The sequence below is a fragment of the Brassica rapa genome, chromosome A09, assembly GCF_000309985.2.
Source record: "Brassica rapa cultivar Chiifu-401-42 chromosome A09, CAAS_Brap_v3.01, whole genome shotgun sequence".
NCBI classification, from domain to species: Eukaryota; Viridiplantae; Streptophyta; class Magnoliopsida; order Brassicales; family Brassicaceae; genus Brassica; species Brassica rapa.
This window is the reverse complement of record NC_024803.2, coordinates 28,869,437-28,878,900: the sequence shown is the minus strand read 5'-3', so window position 1 is coordinate 28,878,900 and position 9,464 is coordinate 28,869,437. Positions and strand designations below refer to the sequence as shown.

At 37.8% G+C, this 9,464-nt stretch overlaps 2 protein-coding genes across 2 annotated transcripts; both read right to left on the bottom strand.

The window, feature by feature from the left end:
• Positions 1–947: 947 nt before the first annotated feature.
• Positions 948–4,384, bottom strand: LOC103838976 (purine permease 1). Its single transcript, XM_009115443.3, has 2 exons — positions 3,455–4,384; positions 948–3,237 (listed from the first exon to the last, which is right to left on the bottom strand). The coding sequence occupies exons 1-2, from the start codon at positions 4,151–4,153 to the stop codon at positions 2,869–2,871; spliced, it is 1,068 nt and encodes a 355-aa protein (XP_009113691.1). The 5' UTR covers positions 4,154–4,384; the 3' UTR covers positions 948–2,868.
• Positions 4,385–4,424: 40 nt separating this feature from the next.
• On the bottom strand, positions 4,425–7,697 carry LOC103838975. The gene is made up of 9 exons (XM_009115441.3): positions 7,143–7,697; positions 6,735–6,992; positions 6,449–6,662; positions 6,253–6,362; positions 5,969–6,168; positions 5,767–5,870; positions 5,253–5,440; positions 4,959–5,158; positions 4,425–4,868 (listed from the first exon to the last, which is right to left on the bottom strand). Exons 1-9 carry the CDS (start codon positions 7,381–7,383, stop codon positions 4,632–4,634), a joined length of 1,752 nt encoding a protein of 583 aa, XP_009113689.1. The 5' UTR covers positions 7,384–7,697; the 3' UTR covers positions 4,425–4,631.
• Positions 7,698–9,464: the final 1,767 nt, after the last annotated feature.

The following is a 9,464-nucleotide window of genomic DNA, read 5'->3' as shown; positions in this document are numbered from 1 at the left end:
GGTAAACATAAATTTATAGTTGAACGACTACTTTTCATATTTACCACCAGAATCCTGATAAGGGGTCTTATCCTCCGTTCAACAGTTTTCGTATCACAGAACCTTACTTTTTGAGGAGCTGTGTATGTAAGAGCGTTGAGGGATTGATTTTAATATTAGGCCCTGACGGATTAGTAATTTGGAATCCTACGTCTCAACGGTTTTCAACCATACCACATCCCAGTGAAAAATACGCTGGGACGATCAACCAAAATTGTTATGTGTTATTTAGGATACGATCCGTTGGAGGGTACGTAAACACAAAGTTCTCTGCAAAGAATTTAACGAATATTCCGAGGAGGTGCGAGTTCTTACATTGGGAGAATAATAACCACTGGTATCCCTATGGCAATGCATTCATCAATTGCAGGACGTGGGCGATGCTTCAGTGGAGTTCTGTATTATGAAGCTCGTTTTCTTGGTGATCATCATGAAATCATAATGAGTTTTGATATCAACTCTGAAAGTTTCAAACCGATAAAATATCCGGAGGCTCTTTCTCGTTTGGTGTTTGATATGACACCTTGTGAGGGAAGGCTAGTCTTTGTTACTCACAGGGCCGGGCTTAAATAGAAACCCATCAAGCATGTACTTGGACCCGACGAAAATATATAAGGTTTAGGGCCATTATTAAACATAAAGAGCATGTAGTTCTAATGGTAACATGGTTCTAAGTGTACAATTGGAACTGAGTTCGATTCCCCTAGGGCCGATATTTTTTTTTGCTTGTGTACCAATATTTTTCAGGCCCGGCCCTGGTTACTCATAGCGTTGGCTTAAGTAATGTTGATCTCTACATTTTGAAGGATGCAGATGGGCACGAATGGACGCATCAACGCTTTCTTCACATACGTTGTAAACGCAAATGGAGAAACTTTTTGAGTTTCCAGGGTACTACTGATGATGTGGGCGAGATTAGAAAATGTTTTGGAATTGCTAAGTCTTTGTACGTTAAAGATTTTTTCCCAAATCACATAGAGAGTTTCGTGTCTTTTTAAAGCAGTAGTGCATTCACTAGCTCAATGTTCTTCCTATTTTCTTTTGTTATGTTCCCTTTCATTGACAATTATTTATTATGAAACAATACGATTCTTGTGGTGAGTGCCCATAGAATTTTCAAATATCTGCTCTTCTGCCTTTACTAATATTGGAAGGGAAGTCATAGCGCGCAAAAATTCTTGTAAAGGTACTTAAGAGTATAGATACTTTGAATCTGGATCGAGTTCTAATTCTTCATGATTCATTATGTTTGTGCTTTTGTTCAAAATTGTAAAACAAAAAACTCCTAAAAGTGAATAGTCTTTAGTGATGATATATTGCTTGCCAGTCCCATGAACCGGCGCTTATCAGTTTTTGTAAGCATTCTCAATACAGCAGCTCAAACAATCAACAAAAACAGCATTGATGGTCAAAAGAGTGAACTTGTGGTTAACCATGAAATATGAGAAGATAGCTACGAAAGCTAACTGTGATACGAAACTAGGAGATAAGCTATATGCATGCATGTAGTTATCAAAGCCAGATAGAATTCCTATCTGAATAACCACCATAATTAAAACACAGGTGTTGGAGATTGTACTCAATCGTCTAGAAACGCACCTTCACAAAAACGATCATCCACACTTAGAGATCTTCACCATAAATCATCACCGTAGATCGCCTTAGACAACATCTTCTCTTCAGAAGAGATCCCTTCTAGATGACCTCAAATCCTGATAAAGAGACCACGTTTAGATCTCCAAACCATTTAGACACTAAATACGCTATTTCTTGTCTAATGCGAAATGTTAGGAATTTTCGATCGTTTGATTGCTTAACTAAATAACACATAGAATTTGATCACCGAAGTCTCGAACCGGTACATCTCGGGTGAGAACCGTCTCCTACAACTTCCACTATCAATCAAAGGGGTTTACACAAACGCTCTAAGCGCTCTCCTCGTATAAAACATGACACCAACAAAGAAATTTTATCCCTTAGAGACATGACTCGAACGATGTTTCTTTTCCTTGGTTTCTTCTGCTCTTGATCTCTCTCTCTTAATTTCTCTTCTGTTCTTGTGTTTAGGGTTTCTTTCGGATGATCTCTTGAAACAGGTTGGCGTCTTCTTATATAGTCACACGTAACAGACCTTATGCAGAATTTTCTTTTCACGTAATACATAAGTGAATGCGACCAGTATTGGGCCAGCTAGGAATTACCATTCTGTCTGAATAGGCTATTCTATTTGTACAGATATGGAATAGGGGCGCATTCAATTCGTCTTTGTTTATTAGAGTTTAGTCCAAGTTTTTTTGTTTCATCGCGGGGTAGAGCAGTTTGGTAGCTCGCAAGGCTCATAACCTTGAGGTCAGGTCACGGATTTAAATCATGTCTCCGCAACATTTTTTTTTTCAAGGTGTATTCTCGCTTCCATTGTTACTTATGTGCCGGACCTGCCGGTTAAGGTAAAGAGAAGAAGAGAGGAAAAGAGATAATTGGAAAGTAGAGAACCAAATCATGTTGCCACCATGGTTGAAGTAAACGCATTATGATAGGACCCCTACAGTTTCATATGGCAGTTTATGATCACAAGAGCCCTAGCCATTCTTGTCTTCTTGATTCTTCGAAACAATGGTTCTGGTTTCTGTGAGTAATGAAGCTTTATGTATGTAACATGTTACACATGATGTACAAAAGCATTTTTTAAAAATAAATTCAACATTTTTTTCAAAAAACGAAAAGAAGCTTTATGTAATTGATTTATTTTACATATCAAATATTTTTTACATTTACACTTACTTGTACAACTATTGGTTTAATCATACACAATAAAAACGTAAACGACCTTCAAGCAACAGCGGAGACACTAACTGGAAGTGGAGGCAGTTCTGTCTCCTGCAACTGAGTCTTATTGATAATTCTCTTACCGGATTTAAACTCGCCGTAGAAGTAAGAAACGAAGCCCCACAAAGAGAGAAGGAGAGCAACACCTTTCTCTACCTGAAACTTCTCTCGGAAACACACGACGGCCAAAACTTCCGTCACCGGAAGAAGAGCACTTATGAGAACACCAGAAGCTAGAGAAGACGCACAGAACACAACCCCTATGGCTCCTAAGAACAACCCTTGATATACTATCCCTGTCATCAAAATCAACATGTAGTAAAACGCAGATCCTCCTCCTACCTTGAACTCTCTTGCTTCTATTGGTATAACCTACCGAACATATATATCAAAAAAGTGTTGCACAATGATTAATTTGCAGGACCGGATTTGAGATTTAGGGACCATAACATTTGTAGGTTAATCTTAATTAAATAATTAGATAATTTGAGGACACTGCAACTATGTATATTTATTATTAAAAATTTGGGGTCAAGACAGAATGTTTCATTCGGATATTTATACTATAAAGATCAGATTCTTTGTTTACCTTGAAGTCGCCTTCTACAAGCATCCCAACGATACAGAAGCAAGAAGCAGCGATGCACATGACCAACTGCATCTCTAACACAAGTGTGAAAGTGATTTGTTGTCGAACTTTCTTGTAAGTAAGCTCAACGAACGGTAATATAAAAGCGTAAAGAACAGCTGCAGTGAGAGTCACCAAGAACCCAACCACATACTCCTTGTGGCTCACGTCAGCCGACCTCTCTCCGTCGCCGCCACGTAAGGCCAGGATTCCCGTGCCGGCCGTTAACAAAACGACGGCGTTTATAGAAAAAGGAGTGAACGTTTGCTTGACCATGAAGAAAGAGAAGATAGCATTGAACCCTAACTGTGTCCCGACGATGAGTGATGTTGTGGAAACTGGCAGATAAGCTAATCCATATGCGAAACAGTAGTTGTCAAGTCCTATGAGCAACCCTATGACGATAGAGGCCATGAACATTGGAGTTTCCATGAGGACAATCTCTGTTTTTTCTATATTTTCAGAGTTATTGCGGTTTCTGCGGCGGAGGAAGGAGAGAACGAGAGGGATGAAGATGACTGGGCATCCTGCGGTTGAGATAAAGCTCATGAACCATATTCGTTCTCCGCCGTTGTTGTAGTAGAGACGAGTTAGCAAAGGACCTCCACATGTTCCTATAGCCAAGATCATGCAGATTAAGACAAGCAGACTGTTCTTCATCTTCTTGCTAGCTTTTCTTGTCTCAAAAGCAAACGGTCAAAGAGACAGCAATTACATGCGTCTTTTATGTGTTTTGTTTGTTGTTAGGTTAGAATTGGGTGAAGCATTGTTACGTAGCAGCTTCAAAACGCTGTATGCATGGTCCTTACATCGTGATAAAAACGAGACGTGTTCAACACGTTTTGATGTACACACATTAAGTATGACAAAACAAAGATTTTGACAACACTGAAAACTAAATTAGGATATGGTCTCTCAGACAATTTTTAACTTTCTTCGAAAAAAATTGAAACTATGATTTATTATCAAAGTACAAAATGTCCGTGTATATATTATATACATTAAAAATTGATTTTTGAATCCTTATAATCAATAGAGAAACAACAAAATGAAGGAATATTACTGTGGTAAAATTTGAATGTGTAGTTGGTGATGAGAGTGCTTTGTTTTCTTTCTTTCAGTCTTTAGGTGAATCTGGTCATAGTACAGGCAGATTAGCTTTCCTGTTACCTCTTGGACTAGACCGTGTGCCTCTTCCACGCCTTCTAGGCGATCTCGTGCCGCCCGCTCTCCCACTTGGGACTTTTCTAGGCAAGTCGCTGCTGATTAAAACAGGTGTAGCAGGCAGTGGAGCCGGCGGTGGTGGCGGAGGAGAAAGATTAGGCACTGGAGGTTTTCGCCTTGCGATTCTCTCTTGTTCTGCTCGATGATATCTCTGCATTTTGATTGTTTGATAAAGTCAGGATTATCTTTATTACTTTAGCTTAAGTGCTAAGTCAGCCTGAAAAAAGAAGAGATCAATAACCTGAACTACAAAGTTGCGTCTCTCGCAGTCAAGGAACATGCTTACTGTCCAGTTTGCTTTTGCTGCAATCTTGTCTCTTACAGTTGAGAAACTGATTTGATCTCTGGAAGTGAATCGGTCTACTTCGTTGAACCAAAGACAAGTGAAGAGGTTGCTGATGGGGACATGCTCTCTTAAAATGACACACCCCTCAGGCACATCTGTATAGCCCCGACCACAAAATTGTGTATAGATTAAACTTTTTGATGCTTTTAAGCAGATTCTTAGAGGAAAAAATGAGCCACAGAGACGTACCGCTTGTGATTGGGAGCTTTGCAACCGAGTAAGGGGTTAACCCTTCATTCTTGTAGAACTCCACCTGAAAGTCGATAGAGGCGTTGTCATATTTACCAGCAGCTTTATTTGCTTCAGCCTCCACGAAGACATCAAACCGTCTATAATGTCTAGAAATTGCAAAAGTAGCATTTTTTCTCCACAAGAACCTGATGGAAAAGAGAGGTCAGTCTCAGATTGCTGGGGTCTAGATATGGAATCACTAAAGCTACGGTCTTCTAAACTAAAAGAGTGAACTTATTTGAAACAACTGCAACTGAACATGTAAAAGTTAATGAAACTGGACTATTAAGCACAGCTAGCATTTGTATAAACTAGCAAATTTCTACCGTAAGTAGTCAATTATATGAACAGAGGAGCATTTGTTATTCGTAACAGCAGGAAGCTGAATAGCCAGCCACAAACACAATATACAGCATATCACTAGAGATATTCTGGGATTGGTCTCAAAAGATAAAAATATGATAGGGCTTACCTTTCAAGAATTTGATGTGGATCAACGACAAGCTCAAGTTTTCCATCAATCCATAAAGAATAGCGAGCATTTGGAAACAGCCTATGGACAAGAAGCTTCGGCACCTACAAAGAGACCAAGGTATCAGCTTGTAAGTCGCTTTTATGATCTCTCTCTCTCTTATCTTTCGTCCATCAAAGGATAAGAGATGTGTATAATTTACCTTTCCATTGCGCCTTCCATCTAAATAAGGGAGATTATGCACAACAACAACTCTCCATATCCCTACTTTCTTGTTGCCGTTAAGGCCTCGTTCTCTCTTCAAAATTGATTCAGTTCCTTCATCAACAAACATGTAGAAGCAAACTGTTTCCTCCGAATATTTACTGATATTTTTGGGGGCCTTTACATCATCAAACGCATCTGGAAAGGAGAAAGATCCTTCATCAGAAACACACAAAAATTGGCAACACGAAATAAGATAAGTATCGTGAGAAGACAGTTTACCAAATACAGCAGAAGCAACAACAATCCCACGGCACTGCTGCATTTCAAGAAGATCAGCCTCATGAATGTCAAAACCTGTATTTCGACCAGGTTGAGGTCCTTTGACAAACCTGATTAGACAGATCATCCATGAAGATGAGACATAACAAAAACAGAAAACCGGAATAAAAAAAAAAAGAGCAGGAAGATAACTTACCCACAATGTACGGTCATTGTTTCTTTGATGTCAAAAGAATGATTCCTATGTTTCAAAGTAGGATAACCACCAAAATCTGAGCCTCCAAACTCTGTCTCTCTGTTAAGTGGGTCTTCATGTATATACGTTAAGTTCTTAAGAAGAGGGGAAAATGAGGGAGCATTCGGCATCAAGGCAACTGCCTCTTCTACTGGAAGGTAACATACCGGGCATGCTGAAAACAAAACCAAAGAGAACAAATCAAAACAGTCTCTAGCATCGTAAAATCACAGAAAAGAAGACTTACGGCGAGGTCCAGTTCTTTTTCTGTCGGCAGGTGGGGGAGGTAAGGTGAAAGTGTGACAAGGATGTCCTTGAGGAAGCGTATAGCCAAGAAAATGTATAGGAGGAGGAGGGGAGAGTATGACATGTGTGCCTAGAGTAGATATATTCCGAATGTTGACGTTTTGATCTTCGTTTGTTGGTAACAAGATAGAATGATTTACAACGGAAGTGCCATTGAAATGAAGACTAGGAGGAACTTGAACTTCCTGACCATCTTCACCTGATTACAATAACCATAAATCAAAATCCACCAGAGCTCTAAGAAGCATTACAATTCTAAACCAAAACACCACACATTGGGTACAAAGCATACTCCTATTGTCTAAGACCAATTTAGAAACTAAATGGACAAAACTCAAAAAGGAGTTACCTTTGCCGGCGTAAAGGACGCGGAGGAAGACGACGGCGGAGATTAAGAAGAGGAGCAGCATGCCCACCTTCTTACGACCAGCGAATTTGCAGATCCAATGTACAAAGCCTTCCCTCTCCTTGTGCATCTTAGATGGTTTGGTACGATTCGTCGTGGTCGTGTGGATAGGCAAAACGACGGCGTAGAGACCCGTCTTGTCCAAGGAACCGTAGCTACTGGATCGAACCCCCAATCCAGTCATCTCTTCCTTACCTCATTCTCTCAAATCTTCCCAAACACGAAACCACTCAATAACTCAATAAAAAGCTCAGCTTTAACTCTGAAATTGCAATCTGATCTACACCAAAAAAGTCCAGCTCAGACAGATTCGAATCCAACTGTGCGACGATGCGAAGGCGACACGGATCAATGAGAGTTTCGGAGGGTTTGTGATTGGTGGATGGGGGTTTTGATTCCTTTTATGTTTTTCAAAATCAGGATGGGAATCTCCGAGCAAAAACACACACACAAACAAAACAAAAATACATTATTCCGAGTGAAGTTAACAAATAAAAAAGGAAAATTGATAAATCTTCTTCTTCTATCCAATTTTTGTCTGTGTAATTAATTATGTTTATAATTTAATCCATTTAAGATAATAATCCTTATAACTTTATCTTAAAAATATAAAAGAAAGACAAGATTGTGTTCCAATATAAGTGATGTTTAAAACTTTGTACAAACCGATTAAGGAATTGTTAAATTTATTAAATCACTAGGGTTGGCCCGCCCTACGGGCGGGATATTATTTTAATTTTATATGTATTATTTTATTTTATATATATGTGGAATATCTTTTTGTATTTTTAATTTTTTTTCTTTTATTATCTGGAATTAACATTTTCATAATAGAGCAAAAATGATGGTTCATGTTTTTTTTTTAATTAGTATAGATTGTATTATTACTTTTCAACTATTTTGCTAGGAAGAGTGCAAAATAACGATTTTTTTAAATGAATATATTTTAAAATTAAATGTTATATAAAACTATATTAACGGTTACATGATACATATTAATTTAATTTATTTATAATTTGAAGCCATTTATGTGACTGGAAATATTTATCACAAATATACTTTATCCTCACATACAATTTTTAATCGCTTGATTTGTTTTTATATAGAGGATAACTTAAACATTAGTTATCTAATTAATATCTTTGTTGTTTAACCATTATGTTTCTTATCCAAATTTTTGTCTATAAATTTGTGTTGTGCAATGCCCATTTACAACAAATCATACTTTTTGGATCAGGCCTGCTCAAAGTCTACCATGTCTATTTAAATTATAAAGCGGTCAATATTGCTCTTATTGCAGTAACCAATAAACTATACAGCGGTCAAAATTTCTCGTCCTTGTTCATTCAAAAAAAAAAAACAAAATTTCTCGTCCTTGTTGCTCTTATTGAAGTTTAAACTTTTTGTCTGTTTTTTTTTTGTCGACTTGTCTGTTTTATTTATGCAACTATACAACTTTTTGAAATCTATTAGAGCTACACGTGCCAGTTTTGGAAAAGAACCTTGAGAAATTAGGTGTAGAGAAACTTAGTAAAGATGATGTTTAGAGTATGCAATGAAATGTCTTAATAGCCAAATATTTGGAACTGGAGTCATTACATGCGAATATATGTACGAATACATCTTAAAAATGAATGATACCTACGTAGATCCATTACTTGTTTCTTCTTTACATTTAATTTTGTTGTTGCCTGCCATGTGACCTGGAAAACTCTTATTTGCGATGGAAAAAAAATATCTGCAACTATATACTCGACGGTGTTAAGTCACTAAGGAATCAATATTTTGGTGAAGTTACTGTAAATAATGTAGATGTGTTTCTTAGTTTCAAGAAGGCTATTTCTTAAGGCAAGAGATCACCCAGAAACTGTTTGTTTTGTTAGATATGTATGAAATAATGAGAGGTTCAACCCGAGGTAATGTTTTCTGTCTTCCGAATGTTTGTTCTGTTATACCTGAACGTCTCAAATCTGTATGTATAGAAACCGAAGGCTCTATACAACAACAATTAACTGAACAAATCTGTATGCATATCTACCAAAGTCACCAATCATGTCATTGCAACTCATCTGAAAGTCTCATAACTCATTAGTAATAAGTACCTGATGCATACGTTCACCAATGTTGTTGACATTCTTATCGTGTAAACATAGATTATGATGCAGATAGATGAAAAATGCAGGAGATGAGACACTAACCTCTGTATTATCGTTATACTCTAGCTTTCCCTGCTGTTTCGAGGCCGTTGAGATGGAGCAACAGCGT

What these genes read in the sequence shown, in the direction of transcription:
- LOC103838976 (XM_009115443.3), bottom strand. Translation starts at nt 4,153, where the DNA reads ATGAAGAACAGTCTGCTTGTCTTAATCTGCATGATCTTGGCTATAGGA. An exon ending in TTGTAGAAGGCGACTTCAAG is followed by an intron (nt 3,238 to 3,454) that starts GTAAACAAAGAA and finishes TATGTTCGGTAG; the next exon opens with GTTATACCAATAGAAGCAAG.
- LOC103838975 (XM_009115441.3), bottom strand. Translation starts at nt 7,383, where the DNA reads ATGACTGGATTGGGGGTTCGATCCAGTAGCTACGGTTCCTTGGACAAG. An exon ending in AAAAAGAACTGGACCTCGCC is followed by an intron (nt 6,663 to 6,734) that starts GTAAGTCTTCTT and finishes TTTTGTTTTCAG; the next exon opens with CATGCCCGGTATGTTACCTT. An exon ending in AAAGCTCCCAATCACAAGCG is followed by an intron (nt 5,159 to 5,252) that starts GTACGTCTCTGT and finishes GGGGCTATACAG; the next exon opens with ATGTGCCTGAGGGGTGTGTC.